The 17311-nt window shown below is 42.7% G+C and overlaps 1 protein-coding gene across 2 annotated transcripts in view; it reads left to right on the top strand.

The window, feature by feature from the left end:
- The window catches only part of PSTPIP2 (proline-serine-threonine phosphatase interacting protein 2), a 348974-nt gene that overhangs the window by 203671 nt on the left and 127992 nt on the right, over positions 1–17311 (top strand). For both annotated transcript variants that reach the window (XR_014969634.1, XM_085629151.1), the window contains exon 3: positions 7383–7460. Coding sequence is in view for 1 of the 2 variants with exons in the window: in XM_085629151.1 (XP_085485277.1) it covers positions 7383–7460 (78 nt within the window). In the remaining variant the exon portion in view is untranslated. The remainder of the gene's footprint in view (positions 1–7382; positions 7461–17311) is intronic.

Below are 17311 nucleotides of genomic sequence, written 5' to 3'. Positions count from 1 at the left end.
TGTTTCCCCCAAATGACTAAATATTTTGGTCAGTAATCGTAGGTACCAAATCTCCGCACTGTATTCTGCCCTTCATGCAATTTCTAAGTTGGGGACATTTGTATTACACTGTCTCGCCAATGAACGCTGTCCCTTGATAATCCTAGATTTTAATTGATCTCTATATTATTTTTGTCATCTTATAAGTCAGACAGGTAGCATTATTGGTAGAATTTGGAACAAATATAGATGTAGATACCATGCGCGCTTTGCATGTTCTCCACGCAGACTGCATTACAGCCTGTATGGAAAACATGTCCACGCTCCCATTCCATGGCTGAGCGCTGAACCACGGCGCTCAGACCCATCACACCGCTGCATTGCAGCGTTGTGATTGGCCCAGGGGAGCCTGGGTGCTTCCTGTTCCGGACCCAGGGGAGAGACGGGGGAGAGACACAGCGATCAGGTAAGTTATTATTCTTTTTTAAAAGGTATACTAGTTTCAATTTTCTTTGTAGCTTTTCTCCTTTCAAATCTCATGTTTATGTGGGTGGAAGGAGAATTAGACTCCAGCATGGGTAAAGGCAATAGGTGATTTTTGCTATTATATATATTTTAACTGTAGTTTGTGTGTCTGTTCTGAGTATCAACTGCTGTAATAGCAAATTCAAACGATGCCCCTCTGCCCAGTGCTAGCTCAACAACATGTATTCTTGGTTTCCCTAATACTGCAAAGGTCTCCGGGGGGGCGCCCGGTCAATCCTAATCAGGATATATATATATATATATATATATATATATATATATATATATAGATATATATATATTACCTACTGGCGGTCGCCAGTAGGTAGTTATAGTTAGGACCCTGTTTCCATAGGAAATCCGCAACATTCTATTTTGAATAACTTTGGCGCCGGTCGACGAATCCTCGCAAATTTCTCAAAATAGGTGGGGCGCTACGCTCCGCTCCTACCCTGAAAGTCTCGGGGGGATTCGTCAAGCGGGGGCTGAGATAAAAGGGGGGTCCCAAAACGCTTTTTTCCCATGCATTTTTCCATAGGACCTTTAGACAGGGCTACAGCCCGAACGGCTGAACAGAATTACTAGAAATTTGGCAGAGAGGTAGTCCTCAGGTCAAGGAAGTGCCTTTTGTAGGTTTGGTGTAAATCTGTTCAGTAGATTCTGAGAAAATAGCCTTTAAATCAATATATATATCTGAGCCAGCTTACGGTACGCTTACCGTAAGCTTACCGTACGCGTACGGTGGCGTGCGCGAGCGCGATTCTGATTGGCTGTTACATCTAAGTAAACATTCGAATCGGTCGAAACCAGGAAGCGGCGGCCGCCATTTTCTCTCTCGCACTCTGAGGGGGGGGCTGTAAACAAAGGCAAAAAACATATAAAGGGGCTGTTTAGACAGCGCCCATGCACATAGCCATGTTAGTTGAGTCCTCAAAGATCCCCCAAGGCCAAAAACGGTAAATTTTTATTTTTTGAAAATTTCGCCGATTACGCTTACCGTACGCGTACGGTGCGCTTACGCTAAAAATTTTAATAAAAAAAAAAAAACACTCTCTGTGCATGGCATATTATTGTCATCACTTACAAATTAAATTTAACAGATTACCTATCACAAGGAAGCGCATAATATGTCCTCCATGTGCGCACGGTGCGTAACGTGGGCACGCGGTGCGCGTAGCGCACTGCGTGCCCACCTTGCGTGTACGGCACTAACTGCGTAAAGTGGGCGCGCGGTGCGCGAAGCGCACCGCGTGCTCACTGTGCGCGCACGGTGCGCGAAGCGCACCGTGCGCGCACGGAACGAACTGCGTTAAGTGGGCGTGCATGCCACGAATGGCGTAAAGTAACTTAGCATTTAAAAAAACGTACAAATTCACTGAAAAAACCATAGGTTTCACACACGTTATAGTTAGGAATTAGCATTTAAAAAACCTTGCTAATTCAATGAAAAAACCATAGGTTTCACACATGTTATAGTTAGCTGGAAATTTTACTGATAAAAAACCAATGAAACTCCCCCGTTATAGTTACTGTAGGCAACTATAACTCACGCGACCGCAATCCTCTGCTGATGACATATGTGTCTTTATGAAAAAAAAATATTTGTAATATATGTATAGCTAAAATTTAATGGAAGAAGACATGGGCAAATAAGTGTCTAAATACAGTATTAGCATCAGCAGAGGATTGGGGTCGCGTGAGTTATAGTTGCCTACAGTAACTATACCGGGGGAGTTTCATTGGTTTTTTATCAGTAAAATTTCCAGCTAACTATAACATGTGTGAAACCTATGGTTTTTTCATTGAATATAGATATATATATATATAGATATATAGATATATATATATATAGTTCTGCTGATCTTGCATCTCTTGCACACACTTGTGCAGCATGTGCATTAGCCCTTCATGCTATCTTGCTTCCATCATAATGAATGAACTCCAGGTCACACTCTTTATTGACATGTGCTCAATTTACCGATCTACTGCCAGATTTTGTCAAGCCCCTTTAGACATAACATGCAGAGACGTCAGTGCATGGCTACTCAGGGGGGCTTCATTGACCCCATTGTACGGTGGCTTGTAAGAGCACTTCGGCTCTACATGTGAAACTCATAGCGCAGATATCCCATAGTACGGCGCGCGCACACAAACACACACATATACTGAATACATTTGTGCAAAGAATAAGTCTACAAATGAATGACTGAGACCACACCAGTTTTGTTTTGGAGAAATGTATGTGGTAGGTTTATATAAAGTAATGGGTGTCTTATGGGCAATCGAAGGGCAGCCAATGAGATCTTTTTTGTGATTCCTTTTTGCGCCAAAGTCCTTTGGATCAATATAACTCCGCCTGCAACGCAGAACAAAAGACAAATAGAACACCACAACCCACCGACCATCCCATGAAAGGGATTAGGTGGATGGAAGTGTGTGCAGTCTAGCAGGGGAATGCTGCACTAAGCTGTTGTATCCCAAAATTGTCGCCCTACATGTGACGCAGGCAGCTACATGCTGGAGACACACCCACACTCTCTCTTTCTCTCTCTCAATGAATGCATGCAAGGAATAGGTCTACAAATAAATAACTGAGGCCACACCAGTTTTGTTTTGGGGAAAGTTGTGTTGCAGGTTTATTTGAAAAGGTAATGAGTTTGCTTCCGGGCGGTCCAAGGATAGTCAGTGACGATATAACCTAAGCTGGCTGCCCGCCTGATTACCCAATGAGGGCCAGGAATGCATTGCATCTGGTGCCTGACCTTTGGGTGTTCACCCCATATCTGTACCCCATAGTTTCCGGAGAAGAACTCACACCCAGAGGCGGAGCATTACCAGGCACGCCCCTAGTTGCTCAGGCTTACAACTTCCTGTGGGAATAATGGGGCACCGGCGCTTCCATCCCGGGGCCGTGTTTTAAGGACTCCTGAGGTATTGGCATGAAGCCCCTGTGGGCTCTTTCCTGTTGTTGCATTTTGCACCAACGTCCTTTGGATCCCCTTGTAACTCTGCCAAGCCTCACGGGTGGCACCTGCTGGTGCGGAGTCCCTCCACCATTGGCATTATCCTTATATGCCCGGTATTTATTTCTTGCTGCATTTGCTGCGCACCTCATCGCTCAAACACCCTTCAGCAGCTGATAACCCAGATTTAGCCCTACAGGTCCTCCTTTTTCCTACTTTAAAGAACAATAAGAGGTGTTTGCCCTTTCAAAATGTTGGTTATCTGCAAGTAACGTAGCTCTCTGCAGGGGGCATGGTAACTTAAAATAACTGTCCACATCGAAGCATTTGCTTCCCTTCCCTACTGAATCTCATTGAGTCTAATTCATTTGTAAATGTGTTCTGAATATCTCTGTACTAAAATTTCAGCACATACTCTAAGTCACAGCAGAGGACCTGTTGCGTTTTAATTCCTGAAATGTCAGTACTGGGATACTAGCGCATTCTTCAAATCAGGATAGAGGTGCTTTGTGAGAGCTTACGTAGTGGAATAGAGGTGCACCGCATGAGCCCTGTGAATAAGAGTACTAGTATATCAGTGCATGGTGTATGTCCGAGCAGTGGTGCATCAGGAGGGCTCTATGCATGTCTCAGTACTGGGATATCATTGCTTGATGGTGGTCATAGAGGTGGATAATGAGAGCTCTGTGGATGAGAGCACTAGTATATCAATAGTATTTTAGTGCATGGTGTAAGTCTGGTGAGTGGTGCATAACGAGGGCCCTATGCATAGTACAGTACTGGGATATCGTTGCTTGATGGTGGTCATAGAGAGGTGCATTATGGGAACTCTGTGTATGTCTTATGGTGCATGGTGCTGGTTTAGCAGATGAATGCATCATGAGAGCCATGGTAATGACAATACTGGAATTTCAGGCTCTGTAGTCAGTTGTGCTGCAGTCTGACTGAGTGGTGTGTTTTTAGGTCTCGCCTGACACAGCGCATGCTGTCTCTTCGAGACATTTAGTAAGTGGCTTTTAAAAGTGCTACCCGAGGCTTTTGGTGGCCTAAAGCTTGAGTGCACGTGAGCATGCACGCCCGCAGCCCCCATCTGCCTTTCTGTCATGGCTCATTAAGCCTCCTCCCCCCCCTTGCTGTCTGCTCTCACTACCCCCTCCCTTCTACCCCCTCCCTTCTCCCCCTCCCTCCTCATTAGCTTGTTATTCTTAACTTCGGAAGCATCTGATGTGAATTCTTCAAGGAGGAATTCACTTTCAACTAAGCCAATGCCGCCTCAGACAGTAGACTTTTTCTGGTGCTTGTTGTGTGTTTCTTTTCGTCGCATTTGGCATATAATCACTGTATATAACGTTACACCATTAAGCACTCCTAGATCTTTTTCACTATACGGTAACTTGTTGCACAGTGCCCGTTTTTGATTTAATTATTTAATTCTTTAATTTGTTACAATTAGCGTCCAGTTGTATTAACTTTCTCAACCCCAGCTTAGCTGTTTTCACACTAGTTGCCCCGTCTACTGTTGGGGTTTCCGTTTGGACTACATGCAGTTGGGACGGGTTTGTGGGGTTACATTGCGCGTCAGCCTGTCCATGCAAGACACTGTGCTTTACCTATGGGATTCCCTTAACCAGCGCTGCGCTGTGATTAGGCCATAAGCCCTATCTTTCATTGAGATCGCACTCGCATCTCACCGTCTTTATGGCGTTTAGCTCCCACGCTCGTCAGACTTTAATGCGAACATAGGCTAGTTCACGCGTCTCCTTCACATTTTTAGTCCCCCACTGCGCCGCCACTCTCATTTCTTTACTTCTTTCACTGTCCTCGGAACCTCTCCAGTTTCGGCATCGGATATCTATCCACGATTTGGGGCATTGTCGTGATTGTGCATGACATGCTCTGCAGCAAAATTACAGTTTGCACTGTCATTATATTTCACGTTCACCGTAAAACACACGCATCTCGTGACTCCTAACGTAATGCAACTCAGTTACCTGCCTATAAAGCTGCTACTTGCACGTAGCCTGGTCTGTGCCTGTGTCTTCTTTGCTGCCTGCAACCACTACGGGACTTGCTGATGACATATATTTCCCCACATTTAATGATTTTCATAGTGACGATTGCAAGCTTTTGTGAAGCTGCAACAAATTTCATAGACTTTTGCAAAGTATACCTTTCTGTGCAATTTGTATGGCCTCATTCAAAATATAGAACCATCTTTATAGTCAGTGAAGAGGGTGGCCTCAGCAGAACAGGAATATATGTTTTCTATATATGAATGCACACATGTATAATCAGATCAGACTCTTTATTTCCAAGAAATGCATTCTTACAGAAATATTGCACATTATTCAATTAATTGACATAAGCAATTACAAATATCATAAAAATCTACAATAAATAGCAATAAATTAAATTACTACAGCAAACACAGAACACCAATCTAAAACAAATATAAAATGGTGTATAAATTAAAATATCTTAAAATTAATTGAGCGATCTGCAGCCCATTATCCCACACGTATCAAAATGTTTGAAAGCGCGACAGTTTAACCAACGCATGCAAAGCTAATTCCATCAGTTAAGGCTACAAGAGAGCATTATACAGGCCTACATAACATAAACTGGCAGAGAGACAATCCATTTAAAACAAGCATTGGCATTGCCAATAGGTCTTGCTTTTGGGACCTTATCAGTAATTAGTTATGCAGCACAATATCCTTGGTGCAACAACATCAACTGTTGCATGGTTAAACACTTATAAGGTACAAGGTTTAGCCATGCAACAGCTGATATTGTTGCACCAAGGATATTGTGCTGCAAAACTAAATACTTATAAGGTCCCAAAAGTGAGACCTATTGGCTATGCCAATGCTTGTTTATATTGTGGCCTGTAGTTACATACAATAATTACACCAAGACTGATGTTTAATTTTAGGAGTATCTTCCTTGCTTTCTTCCACTCGCACACCTAACACCCCCATTCATGGAAATACTTTGATTTAAATGGGAGCCACTGTTGTGATCTAAAAATGGTTATTGTCGCCTTCTTCTGCTTTAAACATTCGTGGAACCAACTCAAGTTCAAGGGAAAAATCACACATTTGGCTCTGAATCTCCTTCTAGTGTTTTGCTAAAGTTTGGTTTGTATGTAGACTAACTCTCTACTCTACCAAGGCACTTGCATCAACCCCCATGCTTATTGGGGAACGCCAGAGTGCACCCTTGGAAATTTCATTCTCGCACTGTTATAATTCCACAGCTTTTGCTCATTTTACTGCACGTAGAAGTTGCTAATTTAAAGTGACTCTGTTACCTGTGTGCTAAAGTAGGTATAGCTATGTTACTTAAAAATAGTAGTGGAACAATAAAAGCTGCTCTCTTAGCTGGACTTATAAACTATACATTAGGATGACACTTCACCATCTGTTCATAGTTGGTGGGCGTGGATTACTTTTACAAGGTTGGGTGATAGATTGTCCACTATTAATCCCACTGAAATGTTGCATAAACATTCACTTTTTTGGAAACCTGTTGATTGTTCTATGTTTCAAAATATGTAAGTTAGAACAAAATTATAAACTATTTTGGATACATTATTTCATTGATCTACATGACCTAGTAATTTCCTTTTTTTATCTTTTACCTCTTATCATATTACACCAACTATCTATATTTTAATAAACTTACTATCTTAAAATGTGGTATTAACATTCCGTACAAGATTTTGACTGTTGGTTGTATTCTTTTATATGTCGACAAAATATTTTGAACAAAAAAAACTCCACAGTATGTTGACAGATCATGCTATGACTAAATTGAATATGGTAGTACCTCACCAGGTAATGTGTGCTTTTGAACCAAGGCACAGGTATTGACAGGATGTCATACAATAACTTGGGCCTTTACTTCCAATAGGGCAATCATCGAAGAGAAATACGGCAAGGACTTGGTGAACCTAACAAAAAAGAAGCCTTGCGGACAAAGTGAGTTTAAGTAAGTTCTTTTTTGGCATTACATTTTTTTCCCTAAATATGTGACCTTAGGGCAGTTTGAGAAGACTGATACTTGAATGATGCATTTGGCCAGTATTTATTTGGGTGCATTTCCATAATCCTATTAAGTAAAGTCGTCACAGGAGCAAATAAATTAACATTGACCATTTGTGCCTTTGCGGTTGATATGCCTTGTGATTCTTTGAATTAAACAACTTAAGTAAAATGAAAAAGTAGCTTTTTTAGAAGAGATAATACAGATGAGACTGTCAGGCAGAAAATCTGTGAATGGGACCGTGCACGGAAAAGAAAATAAACAAGCAACGGCAAACCAATATTTTCATTTTATTTTTTTGCAAGCATTCATTAGACATTAAAAGTGTAATACTATTACAACATAAGCATCACAACTTCTAAAGGTGGAATGCATATGACTGACTATGAACATAGAGGTTATTGTGTGTTACAACAAAAAATAATATCACAATTACTATACAAAAAATAGGGAGTAAAAAGCAAACTCAAATTAGCCATGGCCCTATATAAAAGGACCAAAATAGCAATTAATCACAGAGTCAAGTAAAATAAAGGTAAGGTGTTTTTTTTTTTTGCAAGATCAAATTATGTAAATGTACATTCACTGCACTTCAAAGATTTTGATACAGGTTGAATGTTTGTACCACTTAAGCAGTTAATTATTGCTCTGTCACATTTTCTAAAAGTTTGCAAAAAAAGGTAAAGAATTACCCATGCCAAAAATAAATTTAATAAACTTGAAATCAAAGAAGAGATTGGCCAACAAGTTCTGTCACCAAAATTGACTACATTTTAGGCAGATGTACACGTGCACAGTCGAAATCCTGTCATTGGTAATGAGATCCGCACAGAAATACTTGAATATTTCACTCGGAATGAGCCCTCAGTGCACTCCCTATCCACGTTCTGGGAGGCATTCAAGGCAGTCATCATTGGTGCCTGTATTGCGAAACAGTCAGGAACACTAAAGACACTGCATGCACACTTGACCCCAGTGGAAACCAACATTCGTGAATTAGAACTCCTTTATTCTGAGGCTGGAGAGCTCCAGATGCTGGCAGGGATTTGAAAGAAATTAACAGAAGACCATGAGGCATCAGTCAGTGAAACACACTATCTAGGCAGAGAGGCCACTGCCAAACACTGTGGAGAGGGAGAAAGGTCCAGGAAGACACTGGTGGTACTTCTCCATAAGCCCTGGCCCAGTTACTACACCACAAAGCTCAGAGACGAACAACACTTCATTCACATGAGACTGGACGTGATTATACAGGTTCCAAGAGTAAGTTTATTTTAGAAAAGCAATCAAACAACAATACTTCGTACAAATGATCAATAAAAAAAAATCATAGGTGGGGGAGAGGAAATAAGGGATAATGATGATACATAGTTACATTAGAAGTGAAAAATAAAGTACATTGAGAAATATGGATACCTAAAAGGCAAAGAAAGTCTGGTTCATATTAAATTTAACACAATACGAAAGGAAGATATGATATTATTTCAATGTATTATCATATATATTGCTGAAATGAGATATTGAGCGATGTCAATACAACATAAAGGAAGTCAGGGAGGCGTAGCAACTTCTTGTAGTGAAGGTTGGGGTATAAAGGATTTTTTTGCACTATCATCTAGAAATTGTGTGACAGGAGTCCATAGCTGCAATCGTTTTGTGGCAGGCGATATTGGATGCACAAGAGTTGTGTCCAATCTGTGATTATGACAGATAGCATCCCACCAGGCGAGATATGATAATTTAGAGGTGTCTTTCCAATTCTTTGTTATCTGTTGAAAAGCGACTGCTAATAGCAGATCTATGATTTGCGTGTGTGAATGTCTTTTCTTCCAATCAGTGGATAAGCTACCTAAGATAATCTTGGTTTTTGCGATTACACAGGTTATGACAGCCCTCTACACAGATCTCTAGTCCACAAAATCAACCTCAGATGCTGACGCCTTCAATGCACTCTTTTACCCAATTCAACTCCTATGACTGGAGAATGCGTCCTGCCTTTCTTGATGTTCCTCTCATGGTGGAGGACATTACTCCAGTCATTCAAAGTCTGCCTGGTGACAAAGCACCCGGATAGGATGGCCTCACAGCATACTTTTATAAGGAATATACATTGCTCTTCGCCCCCCACCTACTGGCAATGTACTAAGAATCCTTATCATGGGGCACATTGTCGCTCTCCTTGCGCAAAGTAGTCATTGTTAACGTATTGAAGCTCGGTAAGCTGGCTAACAGCTGTGACTCCTACTGACCACTATCGATGATTAACATCGATAAAATATTGGCAACATTTATTACAAATCACCTATTTCCACTCCTGCCAGATTTAGTCCGGCCTGACCAGGCAGGCTTTATCCCTTGTCACTTCACAGCACATAACCTGCATACAATGTTCGCTGTTATGCACACCATAGTCCCCAAGTTGTGAGCCGCAGCCTTACTACTTGACGCCACCCAGACCTTTGATACCCTAGAGTGGCTGTATTTATTCCAACTCCTAGGTGGACTTGGGATCATTCATCGATTCTTAAGCATGATCAAACTGTTCTACTCTTCCCCCACAGCATAGCTGTGTATTATCGGCGCAATCACTTCTCCTTTCCCAGTGTCCATAGACACCAGACATTGATGCCCCCTGTCGCCACTCCTATTCGCAATGACAATGGAGCCCCAGGCAGCCCGGTTGTGCCACACTACTCACACAGAGGCCTATCCTTCACGGCCAGGAGGATATTGTATTGGTGTCCCTGTATACAGACGACGTCCCCCTCTACATCCAAGTCCCACAGACTAACATCTCCCTGATTATACAAGAGGTGATACGCTTCAGCGACATGCCAGCATCACCATCAATGGTCTAAATCAGCCCTCTTCCCACTCACCTCGGTGATAGAACATTTTGAATCCGTATGACTGCTCCAATGGGAGACAGAACCGGATTGTTACCTTGGTATATGGCTTAGCAGAGATCTGGATGAACTCTGGAGGGCAAACTATGATAGAGTCTTGGACAGGGTGAAGTAACGGATCCCAGTCTGGTCCAGACTTCCCCTATCTGTAGCAGGCAGAATTGCCATTACCAAAATGGTCGTACTACCTCAGTTCCTCTACTTGTGCATCAATATTCCCATCCCCTAACAAGGTACTTCCTCAGGCAACCACACTCCAATCTGGTGGCCCTGAAGTGTGCTGGCAGGAAGCCTAGGGTGGCGTGGGAAATACTCTTCCCTTATCGCAGGGTGGCTTGGATGCCCCCTTCATAGTTATATCCTGCACCATTCCAAATGCATACTGCCATAGAGTGCCAGACAGTGTAGACCCTTGCCCGATGGCAACTGCACTATATGTGCCAGTCAGACAACCTTGCACTGCAATAGATGCGATAGTGTGCATGCTACAGGCGTGGGATTGCCTACGGCGCTGTGCCTAGCTCAGCTGCCTTTATGGTGGCATGGTAAACAAAAGAAAGATGGCTTTAACCCAGATCTGTTGGCTGGGGTGGATGTTTGATTTGCTCTGCATTCCGTGTATAATTTGTGTGTCTTTTGCTTTCTCGCCCTAAGTGCGTGGGGAATGCCTAGATGTGGGTCCCGGAATCACTGTGCCACTGGATTCAAGTTAGCCTGGCTGATTAGGGGTAATATCCTGAAACCAGTCCCAGGATGCTTGTTTCTGGTCCAGGGAGGACCTCGATTGGCAGTTCGGGCTGGACTGTTTCCATGACGAACAGGGTTAAAACTGATCAGCATGTGGCTGGGTCTAAACTGCGGTGGCATGGTGGCCAAAAGAACGATGCTTTTAACCCAGATCTGTTGATTGGGGGTGAATGTTGGATTTGCTCCGCATTCCGTCCATCATCTGCGTGTCTTTTGCCTTTATGTGTCCAGTGTACCACTGGCAAGGAACCTTACCATCCCAGTGATGCAAGATGAATGGGCCTGCCGTCAAGTTCACCGTTTGTGACCTGGCTACCGATATCCGGAGGAGCAGTTCATCCGTACACACAGCACAGTGGCAGATCCCTCGCACACACCTCTGAACATTCTATTGTACCACCAACTCCACACGTCAATGCATGCCTTACACAGTACCTGTCCGCAAGCTTTACGCTAGTACCTCATACTCTGTGCCTCTTGATTTGCAGTGTAAGATCCATAGATGTATGTGCTTTGTGTGTGCACTCTCCCCCCTTGATCTTATCTAATGTGCCTTACTTCTCTGTTTTATTGCTGTAAGTTGTAAAACCAATTAAATAAAAAAATAAAAAAACTCGCACTCACATTGAAGTTAGCCAATAGCTGAAGTGGGTTGACACATTGCCCCATGCTGCACGCTGCAGTGGGCGAAAGCAATATGTTATTGACACTTGAACAGATTAATGAACGAAGAGGGCTTTAAAGTAAAGTGTGTGTGAGTGGGTGGGTGCGTGTCTGTGTGTGTGTAAGGGTAAAATTCATATGTGTGCCTTTTTATTGTGTTCTTTTTAAAACGTGACCCGGGCCAAGCCTAATTAAAAGCTAGAAAGACACACACCGAGTGATAACGTGGGGATAACTACGTGCTCGAAAATGAGAGGAGAGAATCAGAACTAAACTTTGTTGTGAATGTATCAGATACGGTTTTCAGTACCAAAGCATTGACTGGAATGAATTGAATGTATCCGATAAGCTTTTCAGTAACAATGCTTTGACTGGAATGAATAGGGAGTCCCCGAAGGTTTTCCTGGTGAGGCCAGATAGGGACCCACAGCAAAAGTCTTCATAGCTGCATCTTCTAGGGAAGTGGCAGGGGAGCGGGCTAGAGAGGAGGAACCCTGCCTCTCTTGAGCAGCAGTAGAAAGTATTCCTCCCCGTGATTCCAGTAATGGGTTCGGTGTGTCTAACAAATATGCCCTTTTATGAAGGGCCCTTTTAAGATCTTCTGTGATCTCTGCTATAGCTTGAGCCGTGGAGTGGAGTGGGCCAGCACTCAGCTTGCTGCTGGGCCTCGGAAACTCTCCGGTAATGGGTATGAAGTGTCCCCGGTGATCATCGTGTGCACCTCCCTCCCTGGTGTGCCGTCCACACCTACCATCATTGTGACCCCTAATTCCAGGCAGTTCTCGGTTTCCTTGTGTAAAGTAACTGGTGCTCATGTAAAGCGCTGCAATACCCTCGGGTCGAGTTCGCGCTATAAACAAACTGCAGAAAAACAGACTGAAATAGAGGGGGAGAGAAACACAGCTCCCCTCTTTCACACAGAACAATTGCCAGATGCGGAGTTCTTTTGGGGGCAGCAGTGAAAAGGAACTGAAAGTCAATGAGGACTGATTAAACAAACTGAGCAACGCAACCTGAAGTGACATCTGAGGGAAACAACACAGAGGAGGAAACAAAAAGATGCGGGGTGAAGGTCATTGAATGAGCGAGCACCAAAGCGGACAAGTGACGTCATGCGAAGTGTTGCCAGGCCTGCTGGGTTGCATTCCTGGACCTAAATACTGGTCGCCTCTGCTGACCTGCGAGACCCGCCCTCTCTTCTTGCGGCTTCTCCGTAGACCGATCCACTTAACTTCCCTGTGTTCCAACGACAAATGAAAGCTTCAGTTTGATAAACAACTTAAATAAGTCAGATTTAAGGTGAGAAAATTCTGTACGAGAATTTCCATGCTAATTCTAAAAAAAACTCCATTCTTTAGTTCCTGCTCTTGTACCTTCGCCCCCTGCACACTCAGCGCCTAATTCGGTTGGCCAAAAGACTACATTATGCACTGTGGAGTTCCAAACTTTGGTGCAAACATTAAAGGACCGCGTTCTTTTTTTTCTTAGAAGTTACATTTTGGTGATATATATTTAGGTCTAAATAATTGCTCTAAACTGTAATGTTTATTTGACTTTCCTCTTTTATTGTCCCTTAAGATATTCCCTGTTGAGTAATCTTTTTGACAGCATATTGTATGTAATGGAGGGAAAATCTTTTTGCATGACTCGTTGTCCTGATTGGCACAGCCTCTCACACCGTCATCTCTTAGGCTGAGTCCAGTGGACCAATGCTTCTGGCATTTTGCAACATCGGGAAAACCTTTTTTTGTGACAGCCTCTTTCTTGGCATATCGTCTCACAAAGCCATGTTTCTGCTACGAACAGCACATGGCATGTAATCACTCTTTAAGCTGCCTTACTTACCACATATGAAATCTGTAACGTATGTGGCGTGTGCCTCTGTTTGCCAAGGTGCGCTCGCTTCATTGCGCTTCTCTGATTGTAACTATGTACTGGTTCTCGGCGTTGTCGTGACCGTGGGTGTCCAAAGCAGATTCTTGAGAGTGCGAGCCAAGACATGTGTTCAGGGTCGCTGCTGTGTATGTAAATGAGGTACATTTAGTTTGATGGTATGTAAATGTATGCTATGTAGATTTCATTTACACTTTATGAACAACTAGAAAACAAATGGAAAAGGTCTTCCCTACAAGCTCAGTATTTTATTTCTATGTAAGTCTTACAGTTCAACTTGACACAAACAGATTTCAATTTTTAGACAACGGTATCCCAGCACTCCAAAATTACAGTTGTTATTCGTGTTGGTTACTAACCACAGAAGCATAGAACAGAATATTGACAATGAGACTGGCTGCAGAACAGATTAGGTCCTCACAGTAATATGTGGAAAAGGATAATTTAATTACGAATTTTACAAAAGTAAAGAGGAATCGCAATCATGAACACAAGTCAGAGTTCCCTAATACAATAGATAATAGTCAATGTTTCATGAAAAGAGACCTGTGGTCTCCAAGTCTTAATCCAGATGGATGACAGCCGACACGTGTTTCGTCACGTATAGTGACTTCCTCAGGGCTTTTATTGTAAGTTTATAGAGACAATTTAAGTAACAGTCAATTGTTTAAACTTGTTTCCAACGATATTCCGGTTGTATGTTTTCCAACACCGCATTCAAGAATAAAGAAGATTCTAATGTTCAGGAAATATAGACCATACTGTGATTTGCTATAGCCCAGGGTACTTGGTTATATTATCTCTTCGGATAATTGGTCGTTGTGACGATCCTCGTATGGTTATTTAAATATTAGTTCTTAATATGATTACTGGCTCCGCCATGCTAAGTGGGGTCAGAAAACCGGCTATGGTAAGCCCGCGTGATGTGATCGAGGTAACCGAAGAAACGCCTCCCGTGTCTTCTTCACAACGAAAGACCCGTTGTGAAGAAGACACGGGAGGCGTTTCTTCGGCCCTGAGGAAGTCACTATACGTGACGAAACACGTGTCGCTGTCATCCATCTGGATTAAGACTTGGAGACCACAGGTCTCTTTTCATGAAACATTGACTATTATCTATTGTATTAGGGAACTCTGACTTGTGTTCATGATTGCGATTCCTCTTTACTTTTGTAAAATTCGTAATTAAATTATCCTTTTCCACATATTACTGTGAGGACCTAATCTGTTCTGCAGCCAGTCTCATTGTCAATATTCTGTTCTATGCTTCTGTGGTTAGTAACCAACACGAATAACAACTGTAATTTTGGAGTGCTGGGATACCGTTGTCTAAATTTTGCTCATCACGGGGATTGTTTTGCATGACCCGTGTACTTTAGCACCTAGGTAGTAGGGTGCTTTTTTATCCCGAGTGGCACCACTAATTGATCTTGCTATGTGACTTATTTTCCTGTCCTGACAATTATTACTGTATACTCAATTCGTTCTTACTAACTGTCTTTGATGTGCGCTCTCATATGCATTACTACCATATATCTCTTTTGTGACAAACAGATTTCACCCTTACATTTAAATCGTGGTCTTATTCTACACATGACATTTATAGTCGGGCCCCACTCATTTGTATTTTACTGGTATAAAGTGCTTGTGGCACACACTCCTGCTACGCTCAAACGTGCAGCCGCAAATGACTCGGTTAAATAAGGTGCCTTTTACAACTGATTTATTTGACAGGTGGAAGTCAGCCGCTAGCGTTTCTGATAAATATGTATATTAGAAAATGCAGTTTGGTTTTTATACCCATAATGCCTTGTATTAATGCACACTGATTGCTTAAACGTATGTCAAAAATATAATACTGATGTATCGTTTTGAACTACCACAATGAACACAACGATGGCGATTCCAGACATGTCACAACATTAGGGCAGGTTGCACACTGCAGCCATGCGAACCATAGCATTTGTGACTTCCTTCTGATTCAATGTTGAGATTTAACATGGTCTCATATTTTTCTTAAGTAAAGTGAGGCCAGTCAAATCCAGTTTCAAGGTACATTTCTAAAAAGTGGATTCAGGTTCAGCTGCTGTAAATTGTACTTACCCATAATGCCTTAGGAGTCTCTGTCTATTATGTACAGCGCCATTGAGACGGTAGCATGTGAGAAATGAAAGAATGCTTTTGAGGGTCTAGTTTAAGAAACAATTATGTAAATTTCTGCATAGTTACTACATCTTAGTTACACGTACCTGCCAGGTACTTATAGCCTGGCAGTATTAACTATTTATTACCGGTTTGGACGGAAGGGGCTGTATCAGCATGTATGCTGAAACCCCCCACCGACTGCCACCGACTGTCGCTGCAATAAAAGACCTCTTCTGCGTTCCAGTCCAGGTATTTTAAATTACCAGCGATATGGGACGGGCCGATACAATTCTATCAAAAGATCTGGCATTAGAAACCTTTCCGTGGAAGCATAGGTGGACTCAATATTTCCCTAACTTTTTATCATCTGAAGTACCGAAGAGAATGTATCATTTATTCCACCCTTCCTTCATATTCAAGGTGGTCAGTTTGTTTATCTTTGCTCACACAGGTGACTTTAAAGCAGTTTACTTGTTATGCCAATGGGTCTGCCTGTTGCTGTACTTAGGACGCGTGCTCATATACCCCAGAGCCGCTGTCACATGCACTGACCTCTGATGCAACAAAGGATTCATTTGAACGTCCTGTATGTTGCACACAGATCAATTTATGAAGTGTGTCCTCCTTTTCTGGTGGAAAAACTCACCCTTTACATTCACATACAGCAACCGGCTCTTGCTGACCACTAGGCCGCCAGCAGTTGCCTTCAAGCAGCTTACTACTGCATGCTACCGAACGCCCTCGAGGCAAGCAGGTGAACAGTTAAATACTCGCGTGCAGGAAAAGAACTAGATATTATGTTATGTTATTTGTTGCGAATCGTGAGCCAATGTAAGGCTCTGAGTGTGGGGGTAGATGAAGTCCTTGGTGGCAGGTTGTAAATCATATGTGCTGCTGTGTTTTGAATGACTTACAGTTAGGACAGGAGGGATTCGTTGGAGGCAAGGAACAAGGCATTAGCATAGTCTAGACGGCTAATGACCAGCGCCTGGGTGAGTGTTTTACGTGAGTTCAATAGGAGCCATATAAAGATCTTTTTAAGACGACGCATGGTACCAAAAGCAGGTGCCACAAGTGGGGGATATATGGTCTCGCATTGAAAGTTGATCGTTTATGAGGATGTCTAGGCTTCTTGCGATTTCACTGGGCAAAGGGGTGGGGCCCTGTTCTGAGGGCCACCAGTCGTCAGTCCAGAGACTTTGGGCCTTGCTAAACAAGATAATTTCTGTATTGTTCCTATTGACGTGGAGACAGTTCTGGACATCCAAGAGGCAATCTCCCTCATGCAGGTAGAAAATCTTTATTTGACATTCTCGATGTCCTGCCCGAATGAGACGACCAACTGGGTGTCATATGCATATGATAGTGTCTCAAATCCAAAGGATTTAATCAGTCGGGCCAAGGCAGCTACCTACACATTAAAGAGTGTTGGGCTCAGGGAAG

This window comes from Triturus cristatus, chromosome 2_1 (genome assembly GCF_964204655.1).
Source record: "Triturus cristatus chromosome 2_1, aTriCri1.1, whole genome shotgun sequence".
NCBI classification, from domain to species: domain Eukaryota; kingdom Metazoa; phylum Chordata; class Amphibia; order Caudata; family Salamandridae; genus Triturus; species Triturus cristatus.
The sequence above is the reverse complement of the archived record's forward strand: the minus strand, read 5'-3'. Positions and strand labels throughout refer to the sequence as shown.